Genomic DNA, 25599 nt, shown 5'->3' with positions numbered 1-25599 from the left:
GTAATGACTTTGAAGGCAAACATGACTTAACTTGGTAGTAAATACAGTATTTTTTACTTTTCTTTAGTTATTGTGTACTTTTGACTTTGATCAAACAATTGCATGTAATAAAAGACAAGAAGGAACTACTCTAAATATTGTGTCGATATTGTTAAACAGTCAATAGCAGCAACCATAACAAGGAGGATCTTTTGCAACCTGTTACGAAAAGGTTTTATTATAATTTTATTTTATAATTTTTTTATGTATCTTTTACCAAATAATAAATACAATCAATTCCGAATGGAAACGTCACCCCAGATATCAGAATCTAATCGAATTGTGAGTCCTTACAGTTCATTGACAACTTAAAAATAGTATTATTATAACGATACAATGATATTATCAGCCGATGAATGCTACGGTGTGCCCTGCCTCGCTGTCGGACTGCCGGCTCCGCCTCTCCACAGTGTGTATAAATTATATACAGTATACTCTTTTAGCTGTAAAAATTTACTTTACAGTATGTACTTGGGTCCCTTTTTTCAGGAACACTCATACCAAAAGTCACAATGTCCGATAAAGTTCGAAAAACCTTATGACAGACCACCTCAAAAAACGCAATGGAATTAAATAAATAAATAAATGGGTTGTACTTGTATAGCGCTTTTCTACCTTCAAGGTACTCAAAGCGCTTTGACACTACTTCCACACACACACATTCACACACTGATGGAGGGAGCTGCCATGCAAGGCGCTAACCAGCACCCATCAGGAGCAAGGGTGAAGTGTCTTGCTCAGGACACAACGGACGTGACAAGGTTGGTACCAGGTGGGATTTGAACCAGGGCCCCTCGGGTTGCGCACGGCCACTCTCCCACTGCGCCACGCCGTCCCAATTATACAGTTTTTTTACTGAATGGGACACCCAAAATGTACATGAAAATAAAGAAAGTGGGATTTACAATATTAACTACACTGAAAAAAATAACTCATGATTTTTACTTGAAAAAGTTATTGTAAGTATTTGCACGCAAGTGATTTAAGTCAAATTTAATGCTGCAATATCAAGTCACATTCACTTGCAAGTATCAAGTAAATTCTACTTACCAAATAACATAACAGTTGTGAAGATATTAAGTAACAGTTACTTAATTACATCCAAGTTTTAAGTTATATTTATTTAAACAAATTAGGTAAAGTCTACTTGTTTTTCATCAGCAGGAACATCATTTTACTCAAAACTTTAGGTAAATTTTATATACCGTATTTCCTTGAAAAGCCGTCGGGGCGCTAATAATTTTAAAACCTCTTCTCACCCATGCGCTTATTAATGACATGTAGTATAAAACGAGTGTGATGAGAAAAAATGTAATACAAAATTATTCAGCGGCTGCGGCCAGGTGGTTGGGGATCACTGCTTTACAGCAAGACACCGCGCCCAACTTTAACATTCTTACTCATATGCGCCACACTCTGTGAACCCACACCAAACCCATTTTTTGGAGAACATCGACTCTGTAACACATTTTAAACGCAAGATAAGAATTACCCACAATGCCACTTTGCAGTGCTCTTTGAAGTGATTCTAAAGGCCGGAGCAGAGCCAGTCGGCCAGAGCCTGTTGTGCTGTGCGCATGCGTCCTCGTGCATGTGTTTCAAAACACTAGATTTTCAGAGTAAAGTTTATGTAATATTTTTAGGTTCATGTACGTACAACTATTAAACATTCAAATAGTATGAGGAAACATAAGTAAAACATACTCTTCCCCTGTAATTCATGAATTACGTTAATAAAATGTTTAATTTTACTTAAGAAACTCTAGTTCTCACTGAATGTTAAAAATACTAGGTATAAACTATGACAGTTACTCTAATAGAGTGTACAGCACCTAAAATTCACTTTTTTCAGTGTACGAATAATAAAACACTGAATATTAACATTATATGAACGTAGCTCCTCTTTTACTTCGTAGACCAGCTCCATAATTGTGTATATTTTACAATCAAGCAAAACACAACGAAAATGGAGCAAACAGTAAAATATGAATGCAAAGTGTGATAAACACCTAAAATATGATATCGCGTAAAAATCTGCCCCCGCCTCTCCCCTGTCCAAAAGCAGAACCTAGTAACTCACTTCTAGGGATGCCCTTTTTTTTTCTGTTGTATCTACGCGGTAATGTGGTAGTTGTGAGGTCCTGAAATGCGCGTAAGAGCTTACTTACGGAACAAATTACAATATCGCATACACTAATGTAAAGGATATCACGTAGTAACTCCAAAATTATTATCAGCTCAGTTTTGACCAAAATTGAGTTACTGGGTTTTGCCTTTGGACGGGAGATCTGTTTCTGACACAGACTTTTCGGGCTGACTGCTCTGAAAACAAACCCCGCCCACTCTGCTTTGTTCCTCGTCTGAGCTGCTGTAGCGTACATTAACGTAGTAAGTCTTATAACACGCAAAAGCGCAGATTTCAGTAATTTAAAAACAGCACTGCACAGCGTAATGGCGGTGACAGTTATGATGTTTAAGGTCTAAAAAAGTAATGGAGGCCGAAAAACTTGACGGGCCGCATGTGGCCCAGGTCTGCTGTATGGTGACAGAATGAATGTCAGCAAGTATTTTGTCAAGCTCATACATGCATTATAATGAACTGTTCAAAAGGACTTGTTCAAGGACCTATTTCGGACTTTTTCTGCCCTTTAGTTATGTTGATAGCTATCGGATTACGGGTTTTATTTTTTTTCAATTTTTTTTTTATGAAGCCGCACGACAACAACTTATTTTCTTTTCAGGAAGTTGGCAACATTAGTATCAGAACACTCCAAGTTAGAGATGTCCGTTAATGGCTTTTTTGCCGATATTCCGATGTTGTCCAACTTTTTAATTACCGATATCAATCGATACCGATATATATACAGTCGCGGAATTAACACGTTATTATGTCTAATTTTATTGTGATGCCCGGCTGGATGCATTAAACAATGTAACAAGGTTTTCCAAAATAAATCAACTCAAGTTATGGGAAATAATGCCAACATGGCACTGCCATATTTATTATTGAAGTCACAAAGTGCATTATTTTTTTTAAAAGCTTGGAATTTGGGACATGCTCTCCCTGAGAGAGCATGAGGAGGTTGAGGTGGGCTGGGGGTTGCAAGGGATTCTGGGTATATGTTCTATTGTGTTTATGTTGTGTTACGGTGCGGATGTTCTCCCGAAATGCGTGTGTCATTCTTGTTTGGTGTGGGTTCACAGTGTGGCGCATATTTGTAACAGTGTTAAAGTTGTTTATACGGCCACCCTCAGGGTGACCTGTACGGCTGTTGACTAAGTATGCCTTGCATTCACTTGTATGTGAAAAGCCGTGGATAAGTCAGTGTACACAGCGGCGTTTTTAAAAAGTCATAAATTTTACTTTTTGAAACCGATCATTTACGATATTACATTTTAAAGCAGTTATCGGCCGATAATATCGGCGGTCCGATATTATCAGACATCTCTGCTTCTAGTTCTTAGTAGTGATAACCACTTTGACACAACAGTCAGTTGGTAGCTTCGACCTCGCAGTCGGCAATCTCATGCGAGACGCCGGACGGAGGGAAGGAGGACAGAACACTCGACCACCCCAAATGCGTGTCGATCCATCAGCTGTCCAAACACGGCATCACTCTCTTCTCTCCCTCCCAGATGGACCACGACCCTCGCAACCCCACTTACATCGCCTCGCAGGGCCCACTACCCTCCACCGTGGCGGATTTCTGGCAGGTAAGACCCGCGTTTTCTCTCTTGCTGCATGTACAAACCCCGTTTCCATATGAGTTGGGAAATTGTGTTAGATGTAAATATAAACGGAATACAATTATTTGCAAATCCTTTTCAACCCATATTCAGTTGAATGCACTACAAAGACAAGATATTTGATTTTCGAACTCATAAACTTTATTTTTTTTTGCAAATAATAATTAACTTAGCATTTCATGGCTGCAACACGTGCCAAAGTAGTTGGGAAAGGGCATGTTCACCACTGTGTTACATCACCTTTTCTTTTAACAACACTCAATAAACGTTTGGGAACTGAGGAAACTAATTGTTGAAGCTTTGAAAGTGGAATTATTTCTCATTCTTGTTTTATGTAGAGCTTCAGTCGTTCAACAGTCCGGGGTTTCTGCTGTCGTATTTTACGCTTCAAAATGTGCCACACATTTTCGATGGGAGACAGGTCTGGACTGCAGGCGGGCCAGAAAGTACCGGCAGTCTTTTTTTACAAAGCCACGCTGTTGTAACACGTGCTGAATGTGGCTTGGCATTGTCTTGCTGAAATAAGCAGGGGCGTCCATGAAAAAGACGGCGCTTAAATGGCAACATATGTTGTTCCAAAACCTGTATAGACCTTTAAGCATTAATGGTGCCTTCACAGATGTGTAAGTTAGCCATGCCTTGGGCACTAATGCACCCCCATACCATCACAGATGCTGGCTTTTGAACTCTGCGTCGATAACAGTCTGGATGTTTCGCTTCCACGATGTCGCATATTTCCAAAAACAATTTGAAATGTGGGCTTGTCAGACCACAGAACACTTTTCCACTTTGCATCAGTCCATCTTAGATGATCTCAGGCCCAGAGAAGCCGGCGGCGTTTTTGGATGTTGTTGATAAACGGCTTTCGCTTTGCATAGTAAAGCTTTAACTTGCACTTACAGATGTAGCGAACAACTGTATTTCGTGACAGTGGTTTTCTGAAGTGTTCCTGAGCCCATGTGGTGATATCCTTTAGAGATTGATGTTGGATTTTGATACAGTGCCGTCTGAGGGATCGAAGGTCACGGTCATTCAATGTTGGTTTCGTGGAGTGATTTCTCCAGATTCTCTGAACCTTTTGATGATGTTACGGACCGTAGATGTTGAAATCCCCAAGTTTCTTGCAATTGCACTTTGAGAAACGTTGTTCTTAAACTATTTGACTATTTGCTCACGCAGTTGTGGACAAAGGGGTGTACCTCGCCCCATCCTTTCTTGTGAAAGACTGAGCCTTTTTTGAGAAGCTGTTTTTATACCCAATCATGGCACCCACCTGTTCCCAATTAGCCTGCACACCTGTGGGATGTTCCAAATAAGTGTTTGATGAGCATTCCTCAACTTTATCAGTATTTATTACCACCTTTCTCAACTTCTTTGTCACATGTTGCAAAAAAAAAATTTTTTTTTATCACTTTGAACATCAAATATGTTGTCTTTGTAGCATATTCAACTGAATATGGGTTGAAAAGGATTTGCAAATCATTGTATTCTGTTTATATTTACATCTAACACAATTTCCCAACTCATACAGAAACGGGGTTTGTATGTTATTCCTGCTAAAACATGTCCTTCAACGCTTCCTTAATCCAAGCGACCAGCAGAAAAGGAATCTCTTGTCTCCTAAAGACGAGAGGCGGTGAGAATGAATCACCTTGTACTACAAGCCAGTGCCAAATGATGCTCGCCGGCCAAACGGCGCCGCAATGTGTTAATAAGACAGCAGTGTTGTAATTAGCGAGCCCATCACCTCCACTTGCCCAAATAGCGCGTGCGGCCAGCCGTGACCAAGATGTACAAGTGCGGAACCTACATCCTATCCTGGGGGACCAGCCGGCGTCTTCTCCTCCCCATCCAAAGTTTGCTTTCAGTTCAGAAGCCGTGTTAATTAAAAGTAGAACACCTCAGTAGCTTTTAACTGCAGAGCGTTTCTCCTCGAATGAAAACATCGATCAATATTTGCCAGATATTATCGCAGCAAAAAGCTGCTCAGCCGTGAACTTCACTCCGACATCTTTTCCAATCAGGCGGAAAAGAATGGAAAATTGGACATGCACTGACAGAGTGAACAATGCTTCTCGCTTGCCGGCCCTCCTCCATCACTAAACGCTTTGAATTTAAGGAGCGGAGGATATTAGCATAAACGCTCTATGTCAGGAGCCGGGAACCTTTTTGGCTGAGAGAGCCAAGAATCCAAATATTTTAAAACGTATTTCCGTAAGAGCCATATAATAATTTTTTCAACACTGAACACAACTAAACACGTTCATTTTTAAGTAAGACCAACATTTCTAGAGTATAATAGGTCTCTTATTCTTTGTAATAACATTGTTATTCTGAAGCTAACTGTGGAAGGGGGTGGCCTGCGGGCCTGCAGCGAGGCGGGGTGTTGCCAGGACCGGCCTCGAAATCAGCGACAGCTGCGTAGATGGCCCACCTGGCCTTGTTATCTAATCACCTGTCGCTCTGCTATTAGCAGCAGCCAGGAGGAGAGACGGGGTTGGGGCTGGAGCCAGAGTGCGAGTGAGAACGAAAGAGAAAAAGACAGTTGCCGGAAAGCAACTGAGAGACTTATTGAAAAATAAAAAACATATTGTAACCCTGAAACAGGCTCTCATGTCAGTGTTTGGTGGTCTGAAGAACTCCCAACCAATAATAAATAAATTACTTCTTACCATTAACGCAACTTCTTGAACAGGTGCGGTAGAAAACGGGTGGATGGATTAAAAATGCACGAGAATGTTTTATGTTTTTAACTATATTTTTAACACTGATTACAAGTGGAATTATTCATTACTTATCGTGTTAAGCAATGTCAGCTCAGATTTATCCGAGACCCAGATGCAATCATCAAAAGAGCCACATCTGGCTCTAGAGCCATAGGTTCCCTACCCCTGCTCTATGTGGTTGTTTAGGGCCACAAACACTTTATGAAAACATCTGCTATCCATTTTGTTGAAAGGAGGGCTACTGTCAGGTTGGGCTGGGCGATATATCGATATACACGATACAGTATATCGCGGGTTTGTATAAAAAATGACTATATCGTAATATTTGAGTGCACGTTCTCATGCAGTTGCTTTTAGCTGCGGGCATTAAACTGCATGCGTTTCTTCCTCTTTCTTGTCTCTCCTTCACACAGAGACCTAAAACAAGCGCACCTTACGCTTGCACCTCCTGGTACCCCAGCACCTCCAAAACCCTCAAATCTACACTCCCAACATCCCAGAACAAGCTAGTCCGGTTACTTTTAGACCTCCACCCCAGATCACAACTCACTCCAACCCACTTCTCCAAAGTGGGCTGGCTCAGGGTGGAGGACAGAGTCAAACAACTTGCACTGAGCCTAGTCTATAAAATCCGCTACACATCCTTGATACCGAAGTACATGTCAAACTACGTCCTTAACGTAAATGACCGCCATAACCACAACACCAGGGGGAGCTCCACGAACTACGTTAAACCCAGATTCCGATCTAACAAAGGTCTTAAGTCATTCTCTTTCTATGCCACATCAATGTGGAATGCACTCCCAACAGGTGTAAAAGTAAGTGCATCTCTATATTCCTTCAAAACCGCTCTAAAACAACACCTCCAGGCAACTTCAACACTTTACTAATACCCTCCTCCATTCACATCCCATCTCCCCGGATTATAAACAACTCAAATGTACTTCTAATGTATATACTTGTTCTTATGCTACCTGAACTCACTATGTTCTCTGCTGGCTGTACATATTCTACTAAATAAGACCTACACTGTTTCAATGTCCACATTTCTCTGTTGATGCAATTGTTGATGACTGAAGTTCTGATATCAACCAAAGCTCCTCATCCCACCCCCCGGATTGTAAATAATGTAAATAATTCAATGTACATACTATGATGATTAACTTGTGTGATGACTGTATTATGCTGATAGTATATATTTGTACCATGAATTGATTAACGTGGACCCCGACTTAAACAAATTGAAAAACTTACTTGGGTGTTACCATTTAGTGGTCAATTGTACGGAATATGTACTGTACTGTGCAATCTACTAATAAAAGTTTCAATCAATCAATCAAAAAACCTTACATACGTCACGCGTGCAACGTCACACGCCCTCCCCCAGCAGAGAGGTAGTGGCATGGGTACCATTAGCTGTGATGCTAACAGTGTGTTGCGAGTGGTAATACGAGAGAGAGAAGGTGCCAATCTGGTAACAAATGAAGGAAGAATTATTTCCCAAGAAAAACAGCTGGCGGTGGTTTGGCTTCAAGCCGGAATATGTTGAAAGTTTATACGGCAGAAGCGTTGCTACCAAAAGTAGCAGCACTGCTCATTTTTAGCATCATTTGAAAAGTCCCCCGCTAGAGAATGAAGAGTGCTTACTCCGGATGTCAACATTTCCGTTCGGTGCCACACCCACAAAATGCCCAAGCAACAATTTTCATATCAACACCGTAGGACATATGCAGCTCATTTTCATGTGACACTTATTGAAATATTTTGTGTGACATCATGCACAAAAGTGCACCTTATTTGTTTTTAACTATTGTAGTGGTTTTCCGTACAAAAAGTGCACTTTAATTTAGTGTTGTTTTGATATGTCATCTTAGTGACATCATGCACAAAAGTGCACTCAGAGCTTGTTTTAAAATGTCTCTGACAATCTTGCACTTTCTGTTTTGGAAATGACATGAATGTTTGTGCCACTGCTTAATAACTGTTTAATAAATGCACTTTTGGTCAATTGACTTAATTGTGATTTCCTTCTCTGCATGAAAGTATAAAAGTAGCATATATTAATGCGGTATGAAGAAGAATGTTTTAATGTAAACACATAGAATCATCATGCTGCTGTGATTATATGCATCAAGTGTTCATTCAAGGCTAAGGCAAAATATCAAGATATATATTGTGTATCGCGATATGTCCTAAAAATATCGAAATATTAAAAAAAGGCCATATCGCCCAGCCCTACTGTCAGGATCTCTCATATACTTACGTTGTTTGAATTAATATAAATAGGAACTGCACTTTTTGGGGAATTTCGCCTTATAATTCATAATCATTATGAGAGCACAAAAGGTTTTTGTTTTTTTTCTTCATTCTAACATGTAAAAATTGCCTCCTTCTAGGTGGCTGGTAATGCAGCTAAATGGGAGTAGGGCTGGGCGATATGGCCTTTTTTTAATATCGCGGTATTTTTTAGGCCATATCGCGTTACACGATATTTTGCCGTAGCTTTGAATTAACGCTTAATACATATAATAACAGCAGTATGATAATTCTATGTGTCTACATTAAAACATTCTTGTTCATACTGCATTAATATATGCTACTTTTAAACTTTCATGCAGAGAGAGAAGTCACAACTAAAAAAAAATCAAAATTTTTTTCATACGGTGTTGATCTGGAAATGTTTGCCTCGGTATTTTGATGGTGTGGGTGTGTTGCACGGAATGGAGATTTTGACATGCGGAGTAAGCACTCTTCATTCTCTAGCAGGGGACTTTTCAAATGATGCTAAAAATGAGCAGTGCTGCTACTTTTGGTAGCTACGCTTCTGCCGTATAAACGTTCAACATGTTCCGGCTTGAAGCCAAACCACCGCCAGACGATGGACCCCGTGCTGTTTTTCTTGGGAATTAATTCTTCTTTCATTTGTTACCAGATTGGCACCTTCTCTCTCGTATGATGCTACATATTAGCAATAATGTTACTTTTTGTAGCAACGCTTTTGCCCCACACTTGACAAACTACGGTTGTCCGTTCGACGTATTCCCACTTGAGGCCAAACCACGGCCAGATGATGGACCCCCTGCTGTTTTTCTTGGAAATTAATTCTTCCTTCATTTGTTACCAGATTCGCACCTTCTTTCTCTCGTGTTACCACTCACAACATAGCTAATGTTACCCATGCTGCTACCTCTCTGCTCCGCGAGGGCGTATACGTATGTGAGGTATGACGGGACAGTATGTGACATGTGTATGAAGGTGCGCATGCTGTCTGTGAGAAGGAGAGACAAGAAAGAGTGAAGAAGAGCCTGCATTGCAATGCCAGCACTGCGTGAGAACATATACTCGAATATCACGATATAGTCATTTTCTATCAAACAAACCAACCCGCGATATATTGAGTATATCGATATATTGCCCAGCCCTAAGTGGGAGAAATCTATTCTATCTCTAAATCACTTGAAAAATGCATTCAAAAACCGTCAATACTTCATTTTACGTTCTGTAACCTGGATAATAACCAAACTGTAGCGACATTGGTATTGTAAGAGCAAACACTATTTTTAAAACTATTTTTTGAGCGTCAAGAATTTTGCCTATCGTTCACAATCGTTACAAAAGACATGACGACTTATGGATTTTTAAAATGCATTCTCAATAATACAAACGTAAATAAACGTAAATAAAGGTCTGCTTCCCGCGGAGCCAATGGGAGCACCACTATTTCGCCGATAAATAACCATTCAAAAATACTCCATTTACATTTGGTGACTTGAATTTTGACCAAGTATTAGTGATATTGTTATCATAAGCGCTAACGCAGTCTTTTTATTTATAGTGGTGCCGTGATCACTATCGTGTGTGCTAATGTTTACATCATCGAGTGATCTGCCGCTTCCTTGCTCCCTGTAAGTTTATTTTAGACAATAATCATGCCTCTCACCTGAACAGAAGAAGTCAGAGTCGGTATCCGGTGTCAGGTTCAAACACTGATGAATTCTATTAATCAGACAAGAAGCAAGAAACCATGCAGAGACAGAGTTCAATTTAGCTCATGAGAAGAACGCATGGAGCTGCACACTTAGTCACAGTCTCGCTCTACGCTCTAAGGTACAGCTCCCACGTTCCTCTATTTATTCAGGAGTTCCACAGTCAACATCACTGAGGCTGCCTCTAAAAGGCGTGGTCACATATATTATGCAAAGCAGGTCCAGTACGCACAATACGTGACAGAATGTGCAGAGGGCCTTGTGATTTCCTTGTTTCTGCTTTGTCTGCGCGCTGTCATCTTATCTTTGTTGAGGTCCTTGAAGTCCTTGGCTGTTAGCGGGCTAAAACAAAGATAACATCTGCGGCTGAGGCCGCCCCTCAGACAGTATTGTCCAGCTTGAGCACAATAGCTAATAACTATAGCAACTGACTTTAAGCATACTAAAGTTGTGTGATAATATATATACATGATTATTGTAACATTTCCTTCCTGTTTATCACATAACTTCCACAGAACCTTCTTATCCCTAATAATTTCTTCTTGCGATTTTCAGTTAATAGTTAATTTCCCTAGGGCCAAGTGATGTTTACACTCAGAGTTCAACACTATTTCCTCCACCAGGGTCTGGAAACAGATCAGGAACACCGTGCAGGTAGGTATCTTCGTCATCAGATTCATCTTTCTTGGCGTCCGCCAGAAGGTGCATCTGAACAGTTCTATCATCTGCTGGGCTAATCGCTGTGGTAATCAGACGGTTAAGCAGAGAACACAAACAGGGATTTCAAAAACATCCACACAACGTCAATATTGCTGCAAATACAGCCATAGTTACTAGAATTGATGATACCATGGACAAGTTGGTACATTTTGACAGCCATTTAAGACCCATAACTGGTGAGGACAACACGAAAAGACGCGAGAATTTTGAGTCATTCCTTATCTAAATGGGAATGTATTAACATCTTAGCAGTCTGCATCCTAATGACAGCATACATTGTACAGTAAGGGGTGTTTTATTATGTTTGTTGACTCTGAAAAAGTACGCAGTAAGTAATAATCAGTGATGAAGAAGGGAAAAAAAAGCAAACGTCGATGTGTTTTTTAAATTAATGCACCGCATATGCTTAAAATGACCAAAATGCATAAATATTGAATGTTGTTATAAATGTGTCTGTTACTACATTACATATATACTTAAATTGTGCATATAAAACATCAATGGAGGTGTTTGGATGTTTTTTAAGGGCTTTATAGGCAGAATTGCACGGCTTGCATAGGCTCCATTGTAAGAGGACTTTCGATCGCATGTATTTAATATTCAGAAGGCAAATAAAGAAAAGTAACATCCATCGTCATGTCTCTCATAATGACTGTGAACAATAGGCAAAATTCCAAAAAAAGAGCAGTTCCCTTTTAACCTCCAGTAATAGCACTAATAAAAATGATGTATTATTATCGTTATTGTTTTCCACTAATGATTACATAGAATCCAGCTCCCACCTCGAACCCAGAGGGCGACAGGTGGTAGAAGATGGATATTTACTCTATGAAGAAAAGGCAAATCTGACATTTCCAGGCTAGATTAAAATTAGTTTTGACGACAGATTTTTTTTAACAATAATAATAATCATCCATCCATCCATCCATTTTTTTACCGCTTATTCCCTTTTGGGGTCGCGGGGGGCGCTGGCGCCTATCTCAGCTACAATCGGGTGGAAGGCGGGGTACACCCTGGACAAGTCGCCACCTCATCGCAGGGCCATATGTGTGTTAATCTCATCTTTAAAAGTCAAAAACCCTATTTAATTTAAAATATTGGAAACATGCAAACACCTTTTTGAGCTAGTTTCAAGCAAATGAAGGCAATAATTAGTTTTTTAGGGGGGGTTGGGGCCCTCCTGGCTCAAATTGGGCCACAAACAAGATTATATTTAGGGCCACACAAAGCTTAGGCCCGGTCCTGCATATTAGCGGCTTGTTTCATCATAAAATAAATAACTAATAATATTTATCTGCATTTAAAAAAATAAGGCCCACTGTTCCCTTCCATTTTTTCTAATAGGAACCTCGTAAGTCTTCTCCCGAGCAAACAGTAGATTTTCCCCGGCTCAGACAACGCAGGGCGGCGGAGTTTATTTGAGCCTCCTGGACCCAGATGGACAAATCCGTTTCATCCTCAGTCCGTGATGCTCCCGTGTCTTATTAGCCTCTCCTCCCTCCCCGTGCAGATGGTGTGGGAGAGTGGCTGCGTGGTCATCGTCATGCTCACCCCCGTCTCGGAGAATGGCGTCAAGCAGTGCCACCATTATTGGCCGGATGAGGGATCCGATGTCTACCACTTCTACGAGGTACGCCGGAAATAAATAAGGCAGTTGTGCCTTGTTTTTTTCCCCCTTAGAAATCTGTCATCCCAGGTGAAGATTGCGATACTTTGCTACAGTTCTTATTTGAATTCAGTCGTGTTTCTCACCTTCTTTCTCAAGGTTTATTTCGCTGCTGTGCTCAATAACAAAACAGCAACTGACACACACATACAAACAATGATTAAAAGTAGTGATTGGTCAAACGAAACTGAAGCATCGATGCATAATAAAACAGGAGAGATACATGCTTTGGCGTTAAGAAAAAAATGTGACCGATACAGCAGCTGCGTTGATCGGTTTTGTCTCCATCATTGATTTAAATGAAACACAGTCAAAGAAAATTGCTCCAAGATTGGAGGCACATCATGTCTTTACATCTGAGGGGTCCATTAATTAAACATAAATCGGTGAAAGACAAAGTTGGACTTATTCATCCATCCATCTATCTTCTTCCGCATATCCAATGTCGGGTCGCGGGGGCAGCAGCCTAAGCAGGGAAGCCCAGACTTCCCTCTCCCCAGCCACTTCGTCCAGCTCTTCCCGGGGGATCCTGAGGTGTTCCCAGGTTAGCCGGGAGACATAGTCTTCCCCGTGGCCTCCTACTGGTTGGACTTATTCGTGCATCGCTAAGTAATGTATTTGATTAACATAACGGGTGCCGTGCTGCTGCGATCGTGATGCTATTGAGAAAAAAGATTTGCAGTTGATTTCCCGCTACTAATATTAGTCTGATCGACAATTCATGTCTGCAGTTAGTTTAATGGTGTGAAGTTATATGTTGTCTAAATATTTAGCTATAGATATCCCTGTTGTTTATCAATGTTTGTTAGAGATATATACATACATATATGCTGTTGATCCTACGAGAAATGTATTCATCTAGTGCAGGGGTGTCAAACTCATTTTAGCTCAGGGGCCGCATGGAGGAAAATCTGTGCACACACGGGCCGGACTATTGAAATCATGGCACTGAAGCTAAAAAATGAAGACAACTTCAGATTGTTTTCTTTGTCTTACTTTGGCCAAAAAAAGAACAAACACATTCTGAAAAAATCACAATAAAAATATAGAAAAAAATACCCGCAGCAGTAAAATTTGGATCCATACAAGAAAGAAGAAAGTGAATGAATGTTTATAAATGAATACATTTACATATGCATTAAAAAAAATTTTCTTTTGTATTATTTTTTAAATGAATGAACGTTCATGACGTCCTTTCTCCAAAACACAGTATAGAATACGAGCTATAACAGGATAATGCATACAATTATCTTTTTTTTTTTTTCAAAACAGCTACAAAAAGGTGGGACCCCAAATATTTACTGTGGGACCCCATCTTTATGACTTGACGGGGTCCCTGGGACTGAAAATTTGTAACGCCAACACTGATGGAGTATTGGTGCGTGCAAAACAGCAGCAGGCAGCTGTGGCTTGCGGGCCGGTTCTAATACTAATCAAATATCATCCCGGCCATAGATAATTCAGTCAAAGTCAAGGCCTGTTATCGCCTACGATCTAGTTTATTGATACTATTAAGGATATTTTCTTGGTGCTAATAAATATCACCAAAGACACAATAACGTGCTCGTCCGTGTCGAATAAACCACTTACCTTTCTCGCACAACAACTAAGCTTTTAGTTTCTGTTGTGAAAATTGACAAATAGACAATTTTTGGATTGGACCAACGATCACAATATTTATTATTAGCACCTAACATGACGTTAATTTATTTGCACAAGCAGGTCTTCGTAGTTATATTTAGGCATAGCAACCACATAAGAGCACACACTAATGTGATCTATTGTCCTTTTCTTACGTTTTGTTCTGCTCTCAAACACTAATGATATAGTAGAGCAGGGGTGCCCATTACGTCGATCGCGAGCTACCAGTCGACCGCGGGGGGTGTGTCAGTCGATCTCGAGCCAGGCTTTTAAAAAAAAATAGACCTAAAAATTAGTGATCATCAATCTTCACCAAGACGTCACTTAAATGACATTCACGGTACCGGAGGGTCTTGTGAGATGACGCTGGCTGCTGCAAGATCATTATTATTAAAATATGACCGAGAGGAAGGCGAGAAACACTTTTTATTTCAACAGACTCTCGCGCCGTGCCTTCCGTCAAAACTCTAAAGGCCGACTGCACATTTCCTATCTTCACAATAAAAGCCCTGCTTCATGCTGCCTGCGCTAACTAAATACAGAGTCTCGGAAAGCTGGCGTGCACAAGCGATCCCTCAGAAAGCTGGCGTGCACATCACTTGTGCACGCCAGCTTTCCGAGACTCTTATTTTGTTAGCGCAGGCAGCATGAAGCAGGGCTTTAATTGTGAAGATAGGAAATGTGCAGTCGGCCTTTAGAGTTTTGACGGAAGGGACGGCGCGAAAGTTTGTTGAAATAAAAAGTGTTTCTCGCCTTCCTCTCTGTCATTTTTTCATAATAATGAACTGGCAGCAGCCAGCGTCAACTCACAAGACCCTCGGGTGCCGTGAATGTCAATCAAGCAAGCTACGGAATTTGCCGCCAATGTTTTTCTTGTAAAGTGTATGGAAGCTGGATGAATTAGATGCCAAAAACCAACCACTTTCATGTGGTATTGTACAGAAAGGACAACTTTTTTTCTCCTCCATTTGAAAATGTGGGCGTTATCATTACTGTCTGATTCCAATCAATGCAAGTCATCAGAATCAGGTAATACACCAACTTATATTCTTGTCTTCGTGAAAGAAAGACATCTATATGTGTTACACATGCTTGTATTATCATTAAACACATTTAACTTGTTTACAAAAATGTCTCTTTCATAAATGAATAAATATAAATGATATATATAAATGAGGTAGATCCCCTCGAGTTGGTCAATTGAAAAGTAGCTCGCCTGCAGAAAAAGTGTGGGCACCCCTGTAGTAGAGAATAAACTCGATTGCATCCCAGAAAGTTTCTCAGCAAAATCAAATGTTGAAACAAACATTTTACAAAGTGATCACTGCAGACACGAGCATGGTCCGATTGTATTCCACAACATGATTAAAGTGATATTTTTAAGAGCCATTTCCTTCTACGTACTTTCATTTTTTCGCTGACTTTATTTCCTTTATGAACCACTTCTCCCGGGACTCTATGAAAGTACACTTTGACAGCCATTTAGACACGAAAAGACGTGTGTGACTCCAAACCCGTTTCATTGCGAGGATTATGAGTCATTTTTCACCTTAGTGGGAATATACTGTATGAACTTCCTAGCAGTCTGCATCCTAATGACAGCAGACCTTTTAGAATAAGTGATGTATTATTATGTTTGTTGGCTCTCATAAAGTCTGCAGTGAGTAATAATCAGTGATGAAGAAAAAAAAACTTGAACATTGTGATCCGTTTTTGAAATTAACACAGGTCTTGGTAGTTATATTTAGGCATAGCAACCACAAAAGAACACAAACTAATCTATTGTCCTTTTCGTATGTTTAGTTCTGCTCTCAAACACTACTATTGTAGTAATGAAAAAACTCGTTTGCATCCCAGAAAGTTTCTCAAACAAATCAAATGTTGAAAAAAACATTTTACAAAGTGATCACTGCAGACACAAGCATGGTCCGATTGTATTCCACAAGATAATTAAAGTTATATTTTTAAGATCCATTTCCTTCTACACACCATTGTTTTTTCGCTGACTTTATTACCTTTATGAACCATTTCTTTCGGGACTCAATGACAGCCATTTAGACACAAAAAGACGTGTGTAACTCCCACCCCATTTCATCGCAAGGATTATGAGTCATTCCTCACCTAAATGGGAATACATGAACATACTAGCAGTCTGCATCCTAATGACAGCAGACATTGTACAGTAAGTGATGTTTTATTATGTTTGTTGTCTCTCAGGAAGTCTGTAGTGAGTAATAATCAGTGATGAAGAAAAACAAACTTGAACATTGTGATCCGTTTTTTAAATTAACACAGGTCTTGGTAGTTATATTTAGGCATAGCAACCACAAAAGAACACAAACTCACCTATTGTCCTTTTCGTATGTTTAGTTCTGCTCTCAAACATTACTATTGTAGTAATGAAAAAACTCGATTGCATCCCAGAAAGCTTCTCAAACAAATCAAATGTTGAAACAAACATTTTACAAAGTGATCACTGCAGACACGAGCATGGTCCGTTTGTATTCCACAAGATAATTAAAGTGATATTTTTAGGAGCCATTTCCTTCTACACATCATTGTTTTTTCGCTGACTTTATTACCTTTATGAACCATTTCTTTCGGGACTCAATGACAGCCATTTAGACACAAAAAGACGTGTGTAACTCCCACCCCGTTTCATCGCAAGGATTATGAGTCATTCCTCACCTAAATGGGAATACATGAACATACTAGCAGTCTGCATCCTAATGACAGCAGACCTTGTACAGTAAGTGATGTTTTATTATGTTTGTTGTCTCTCAGGAAGTCTGTAGTGAGTAATAATCAGTAATGAAGAAATACAAACCTGAACATTGTGATCCGTTTTTGAAATTAACACAGGTCTTGGTAGTTATATTTAGGCATAGCAACCACAAAAGAACACAAACTCATCTATTGTCCTTTTTGTACGTTTAGTTGTGCTCTCAAACACTACTAATGTAGTAATGAAAAAACTCGATTGCATCCCAGAAAGCTTCTCAAACAAATCAAATGTTGAATCAAACATTTTACAAAGTGATCACTGCAGACACGAGCATGGTCCGATTGTATTCCACAAGATAATTAAAGTTATATTTTTAAGATCCATTTCCTTCTACACACCATTGTTTTTTCGCTGACTTTATTACCTTTATGAACCATTTCTTTCGGGACTCAATGACAGCCATTTAGACACAAAAAGACGTGTGTAACTCCCACCCCGTTTCATCGCAAGGATTATGAGTCATTCCTCACCTAAATGGGAATACATGAACATACTAGCAGTCTGCATCCTAATGACAGCAGACATTGTACAGTAAGTGATGTTTTATTATGTTTGTTGTCTCTCAGGAAGTCTGTAGTGAGTAATAATCAGTGATGAAGAAAAACAAACTTGAACATTGTGATCCGTTTTTTAAATTAACACAGGTCTTGGTAGTTATATTTAGGCATAGCAACCACAAAAGAACACAAACTCATCTATTGTCCTTTTCGTATGTTTAGTTCTGCTCTCAAACACTACTAATGTAGTAATGAAAAAACTCGATTGCATCCCAGAAAGCTTCTCAAACAAATCAAATGTTGAAACAAACATTTTACAAAGTGATCACTGCAGACACGAGCATGGTCCGATTGTATTCCACAAGATAATTAAAGTTATATTTTTAAGATCCATTTCCTTCTACACACCATTGTTTTTTCGCTGACTTTATTACCTTTATGAACCATTTCTTTCGGGACTCAATGACAGCCATTTAGACACAAAAAGACGTGTGTAACTCCCACCCCGTTTCATCGCAAGGATTATGAGTCATTCCTCACCTAAATGGGAATACATGAACATACTAGCAGTCTGCATCCTAATGACAGCAGACCTTGTACAGTAGGTGATGTTTTATTATGTTTGTTGTCTCTCATGAAGTCTGTAGTGAGTAATAATCGGTGATGAAGAAAAAAAAAACTCAAACATCGTGATGCGTTTTTGAAAATAATGCGCCGCCTATGCAGGTCTTCGTAGTTGTATTTAGGCATAGCAACCACAAAAGAACACAAACTCATCTATTGTCCTTTTCGTATGTTTAGTTCTGCTCTCAAACACTACTAATGTATTAATGAAACTCGATTGCATCCCAGAAAGCTTCTCAAACAAATAAAATGTTGAAACAAACATTTTACAAAGTGATCACTGCAGACACGAGCATGGTCCGATTGTATTCCACAAGATAATTAAAGTGATATTTTTAAGAGCCATTTCCTTCTACACACTATTGTTTTTTCGCTGACTTTATTACCTTTACGAACCATTTCTTTCGGGACTCAATGACAGCCATTTAGACACAAAAACACGTGTGTAACTCCCACCCCGTTTCATCGCAAGGATTATGAGTCATTCCTCACCTAAATGGGAATACATGAACATACTAGCAGTCTGCATCCTAATGACAGCAGACCTTGTACAGTAAGTGATGTTTTATTATGTTTGTTGTCTCTCAGGAAGTCTGTAGTGAGTAATAATCAGTGATGAAGAAAAACAAACTTGAACATTGTGATCCGTTTTTGAAATTAACACAGGTCTTGGTAGTTATATTTAGGCATAGCAACCACAAAAGAACACAAACTCATCTATTGTCCTTTTCGTATGTTTAGTTCTGCTCTCAAACATTACTATTGTAGTAATGAAAAAACTCGATTGCATCCCAGAAAGCTTCTCAAACAAATCAAATGTTGAAACAAACATTTTACAAAGTGATCACTGCAGACACGAGCATGGTCCGTTTGTATTCCACAAGATAATTAAAGTGATATTTTTAGGAGCCATTTCCTTCTACACACTATTGTTTTTTCGCTGATTTTATTACCTTTATGAACCATTTCTTTCGGGACTCAATGACAGCCATTTAGACACAAAAAGACGTGTGTAACTCCCACCCCGTTTCATCGCAAGGATTATGAGTCATTCCTCACCTAAATGGGAATACATGAACATACTAGCAGTCTGCATCCTAATGACAGCAGACCTTGTATAGTAAGTGATGTTTTATTATGTTTGCTGTCTTTCATGAAGTTTGTAGTGAGTAATAATCAGTGATGAAGAAAAAAAACCTCAAACATCGTGATGCGTTTTTGAAAATAATGCGCCGCCTATGCAGGTCTTCGTAGTTGTATTTAGGCATAGCAACCACAAAAGAACACAAATTAAACTATTGTCCTTTTTGTACGTTCAGTTTTCCTCTCAAACGCTATTAATGTAGTACGAAATAAACTCTATTGCATCCCAGAAAGTTTCTCAAATAAATCAAATGTTCAAACAAACATTTTACAAAGTGATCACTGCAGACACAAGATGATAAAAGTGACATTTTTAAGAGCCATTTCCATTTTTCGCTGACTTTATTATCTTTTTGGACCACTTATTTCGGGACTCTATGAAAGCTCTTTCCTATCTGTCTACTTGAACGCCCAAGAACAGAAAACTCAAACTCTACACTCACTCTCACTTGTTTTAAAGGCCTACTGAAATGAGATTTTCTAATTCAAACGGGGATAGCAGGTCCATTCTATGTGTCATACTTGATCATTATGCGATATTGACACATTTTTGCTGAAAGGATTTAGTAGAGAACACCGACGATAAAGTTTGCAACTTTTGGTCGCTAATAAAAAAGCCTTGCCTGTACCGGAAGTAGCAGACGATGTGCGCGTGACGTCACGGGTTGTGGAGCTCCTCACATCCTCACATTGTTTATAATCATAGCCACCAGCAGCGAGAGCGATTCGGACCGAGAAAGCGATGATTTCCCCATTAATTTGAGCGAGGATGAAAGATTCGTGGATGAGGATAGTGAGAGTGAAGGACTAGGGGAAAAAAAAGACAGGGCAGTGAGAAGGATTCAGATGTTATTAGACACATTTACTAGGATAATTCTGGAAAATCCCTTATCTGCTTATTGTGTTACTAATGTTGTAGTGAGATTATACTGTCGGAGGGGTGTGGCCACGGGTGTGGTGACCGCCAGTGTCTCTGAGAGAAGCCACGTTTTTCGACCAGGCGAAGTGAAGGCAGCTGGTCGGGCAGGGCTGAGCTTTTTTTTTTTACCCTCCTCCACGGTGGAAGCATTCCACGTTCGGGGGCGGCCGTTCGGAGGAGGCAAGACAGTCCGCAGCTGCCTCTTTGACAGGTGTACGATGAACGACGCAAGCTCCGCTCATGTCTACGGTAAGAGCCGACTTAATACCACAATTTTCTCACCGAAACCTGCTGTTTGACATGTGGTAGAGAACCATGTTCGCTTGACCGCTCTGTTCCATAGTAAAGATTCTGTTACAGTATGTATTGCAGAGGGAGATGACGACAGACTAACACGAGTTGGCAGTGTTCAATCATTTCATAATATATTTATATAGTAAGTATTTATATATATATAATAAGACTACAAAACAATACTAACAATAAACCATGGATATGAAGTGTGACAAAGACTTAAGAGTGTATGATGTAAGGCTAAGTGTGGAAATTAACTGAAGGGTCTTACCAAAGTGTTGGAGGTGGTGTAGACAGGGGCGAGGCAGGCAGGGAAGTCCATGGCGGAAGCGGGGTAAAAAGCAGGAGAGCGAGTCCAAATTCCAAAACAGAAGTCGGGGATCCAGGAAGGTAAATTGGGAGCCAGGAGGGAAGCAGCGGTGGTGACACGACACTGTGGGAAGAGCAGGAGAAACAGGGATCAGGAAAAACACAAGGAAATAAGCAACGAGCAAGGAGGAGTAGTTTCACCATCTGAGAACTAAGTTCCCGCCAGGATCCCTGGGTCCACTGGTCATTTAAGCAGCTCACGTCATCAGTCACAGGTGAAGACTGCGGCCAGCTGCGGCGGAGAGTGGGCACGGTCCGCTTGATGAGCGCGGGGGCGTGTCCGGGTGCCCTGTCAGCGGGCCCTCTGGGGTGGAACCGCAGCGGAGGAAGATGCAGACCGCATGTGATACAACAGCTTCACCTTCGGGAATGTAAACAAGGAAACACTGGCTGTGTTTGTGTTGCTAAAGGCAGCTGCAATACACAAGCCTTGCATGTACCGGAAGCAGCAGACGATGTGCGCGTGACGTCACGGGTTTTAGACCTCCTCACATCTGAACATTGTTTACAATCATGGCCACCAACAGCGAGAGCGATTCGGACCGAGAAAGCGACAATTTCCCCATTAATTTGAGTGATGATGAAAGATTCGTGGATGAGGAAAGTGAGAGTGAAGGACAAGGGAAAAAAAAGAAAAAAAGACTATACAGTGTGAGCGATTCAGATGTTATTAGACAAGTTTACTAGGATAATTCTGGAAAATCCCTTCTCTGCTTATTGTGTTACTAGTGTTTAAGTGAGATTATATGGTCGTACCTGTACAACCCTTTGCAAGGGACCTTCTTCGAAACACAATCTTTCGAAATGATAACTGCGTAATACACTGTACTTTGTGTGTGTGTGGTCCAATCCAACCGTGTTCGCTTGACCGCTCTGTTCCATAGTAAAGCTTCACCGTCATCTTTCGGGAATGTAAACAATGAAACACCGGCTGTGTTTGTGTTCCTAAAGGCAGCTGCAATACACAAGCCTTGCCTGTACCAGGAAGTAGCAGACGATGTGCGCGTGACGTCATGGGTTTTAGAGCTCCTCACATCTGAACATTGTTTACAATCATGGCCACCAAGAGCAAGAGCGATTCGGACCGAGAAAGCGACAATTTCCCCATTAATTTGAGTGAGGATGAAAGATTCGTGGATGAGGAAAGTGAGAGTGATGGACTAGGGAAAAAAAAGAAAAAAAAGACTATACAGTGAGAGCGATTCAGATGTCATTGGACAAGTTTACTAGGATAATTCTGGAAAATCCCTTCTCTGCTTATTGTGTTACTAGTGTTTAAGTGAGATTATATGGTCGTACCTGTACAACCCTTCGCAAAGGACATTCTTCGAAACACAATCTTTCGAAATGATAACTGCGTAATACACTATACTTTGTGTGTGTGTGTGGTCCAATCCAACCGTGTTCGCTTGACCGCTCTGTTCCATAGTAAAGCTTCACCGTCATCTTTCGGGAATGTAAACAATGAAACACCGGCTGTGTTTGTGTTGCTAAAGGCGGCCGCAATACACCGCTACCCACCTACAGCTTTCTTCCTTGACGTCTCCATTATTAATTGAGAAAAATTGCAAAATATTCAGCAACACAGATGTCCATAATACTGTGTAATTATGCGATTAAAACAGACTACTTATAGCTGGGATCGGGCTGGAAAAAATGATAATGAGAGTGAAGGACTAGAAAGAAAAAAAAAAAGGCGAGGGCAGTGGGAGCGATTCAGATGTTATTAGACACATTTACTAGGATAATTCTGGAAAATCCCTTATCTGCTTATTGTGTTACTAGTGTTTTAGTGAGATGATATGGTACCTGAAAGTCTGAGTGGTGTGGTGACCGCCAGGTAAGAGAGTCCGCAGCTGCAGGAGGACGCAAGCTCCGCTCATGTCTACGGTAAGAACCGACATATTACCACAATTTTCTCACCGAAACCTGCCGGTTGACATGTGGTCGGGAACCATGTTCGCTTGACTGCTCTGTTCCATAGTAATGCTTCACCTTCGGGAATGTAATCAAGGAAACACCGGCTGTTTTTGTGTTGCTAAAGGAGGCCGCAATACACAGCTTCCCACCTACATCTTTCTTCTTTGACGTCTCCATTATTAATTGAACAAATAGCAAAAGATTCAGCAACACAGATGTCCAGAATACTGTGTAATTATGCGATTAAAGCAGACTACTTATAGCTGGGATCGGGCTGGAAAAAATGATAATGAGAGTTAAGGACTAGAAAGAAAAAAAAAAAAGGCGAGGGCAGTGGGAGCAATTCAGATGTTATTAGACACATTTACTAGGATAATTCTGGAAAATCCCTTATCTGCTTATTGTGTTACTAGTGTTTTAGTGAGATTATATAGTACCTGAAAGTCTGAGTGGTGTGGTGACCGCCAGGTAAGAGAGTCCGCAGCTGCAGGAGGACGCAAGCTCCGCTCATGTCTACGGTAAGAACCGACTTATTACCACAATTTTCTCCCTGAAACCTGCCGGTTGACATGTGGTCGGGAACCATGTTCGCTTGACCGCTCTGTTCCACAGTAAAAATTCACCTTCGGGAATGTAAACAAGGAAACACCGGCTGTGTTTGTGTTGCTAAAGGAGGCCACAATACACAGCTTCCCACCTACATCTTTCTTCTTTGACGTCTCCATTATTAATTGAACAAATAGCAAAAGATTCAGCAACACAGATGTCCAGAATACTGTGTAATTATGCAATTAAAGCAGACTACTTATAGCTGGGATCGGGCTGGAAAAAATGATAATGAGAGTGAAGGACTAGAAAGAAAAAAAAAAAGGCGAGGGCAGTGGGAGCGATTCAGATGTTATTAGACACATTTACTAGGATAATTCTGGAAAATCCCTTATCTGCTTATTGTGTTACTAGTGTTTTAGTGAGATTATATAGTACCTGAAAGTCTGAGTGGTGTGGTGACCGCCAGGCAAGAGAGTCCGCAGCTGCAGGAGGACCCAAGCTCCCCTCATGTCTACGGTAAGAACCGACTTATTACCACAATTTTCTCACCGAAACCTGCCGGTTGACATGTGGTCGGGAACCATGTTCGCTTGATCGCTCTGTTCCATATTAAAACTTCATCTTCGGGAATGTAAACAAGGAATCACCGGCTGTGTTTGTGTGGCTAAAGGAGGCCACAATACACCGCTTCCCACCTACAGCTTTCTTCTTTGACGTCTCCATTATTAATTGAACAAATAGCAAAAGATTCAGCAACACAGATGTCCAGAATACTGTGTAATTATGCGATTGAAGCAGACTACTTATAGCTGGGATCGGGCTGGAAAAAATGATAATGAGAGTGAAGGACTAGAAAGAAAGAAAAAAAAGGCGAGGGCAGTGGGAGCGATTCAGATGTTATTAGACACATTTACTAGGATAATTCTGGAAAATCCCTTATCTTCTTATTGTGTTACTAGTGTTTTAGTGAGATTATATAGTACCTGAAAGTCTGAGTGGTGTGTTGACCGCCAGGTAAGAGAGTCCGCAGCTGCAGGAGGACGCAAGCTCCGCTCATGTCTACGGTAAGAACCGACTTATTACCACAATTTTCTCACCGAAACCTGCCGGTTGACATGTGGTCGGGAACCATGTTCGCTTGACCGCTCTGTTCCATAGTAAAGCTTCACCTTCGGGAATGTAAACAAGGAAACACCGGCTGTGTTTGAGTTTGAGTTTGAGTTTGAGTTTGAGTTTATTTCGAACATGCAAGCATACAACAAGATACATCACAATTTCCAGTTTCTCTTTCCAACATGTTCGAAAAGGAGGAGGAAGAAGCAGAGCTTATTTAATCCTACCCCTTTTCTTTACATAACAGTTGCTAAAACTTTTGTTCACTTCCTGTTCTCAATGTATTCACAATGTATACTCCATAAGTAATAAGTAATCACAATACAAATAAATAAATAAATAAATAATTGCTCAAATTTTAATCCATACGATGAGATAAGTCAGATTATTTTGAAAATGAATGTGTGAGTAAAATCAGAATGTTTATCATGGTTCTTCATTTTTGTACTTTGTGAACACTTCCAGTTTGAAGAGTTTCTTGAAATGGATCATATTAGTACATTGTTTGATTGCTTTGCTTAATCCATTCCATAATTTAATTCCACATACTGATATACTGAAGGTTTTAAGTGTTGTACGTGCATACAAATGTTTTAAATTACATTTTTCTCTAAGATTATATTTCTCTTCTTTTGTTGAGAAGAATTGTTGTATGTTTGTGTTGCTAAAGGCGGCCGCAATACACCGCTTCCCACCTACATCTTTCTTCTTTGACGTCTCCATTATTAATTGAACAAAGAGCAAAAGATTCAGCAACACAGATGTCCAGAATACTGTGTAATTATGCGATTAAAGCAGACTACTCATAGCTGGGATCGGGCTGGAAAAAATGATAATGAGAGTGAAGGACTAGAAAGAAAA

At 40.2% G+C, this 25599-nt stretch overlaps 1 protein-coding gene across 2 annotated transcripts in view; it reads left to right on the top strand.

Annotated features, from left to right (window-relative positions):
• ptprn2 (protein tyrosine phosphatase receptor type N2) overlaps positions 1-25599 on the top strand; it is a 437308-nt gene that overhangs the window by 387724 nt on the left and 23985 nt on the right. For both annotated transcript variants that reach the window (XM_061922231.1, XM_061922232.1), the window contains exons 16-17: positions 3676-3753; positions 12729-12848. In XM_061922231.1, coding sequence (XP_061778215.1) covers positions 3676-3753; positions 12729-12848 — 198 coding nt within the window. The remainder of the gene's footprint in view (positions 1-3675; positions 3754-12728; positions 12849-25599) is intronic.

Source organism: Nerophis ophidion, linkage group LG15, assembly GCF_033978795.1.
Source record: "Nerophis ophidion isolate RoL-2023_Sa linkage group LG15, RoL_Noph_v1.0, whole genome shotgun sequence".
Taxonomy (NCBI): domain Eukaryota; kingdom Metazoa; phylum Chordata; class Actinopteri; order Syngnathiformes; family Syngnathidae; genus Nerophis; species Nerophis ophidion.
Note: the sequence above shows the minus strand (reverse complement) of the source record. Positions and strands in the feature narration are given on the sequence as shown.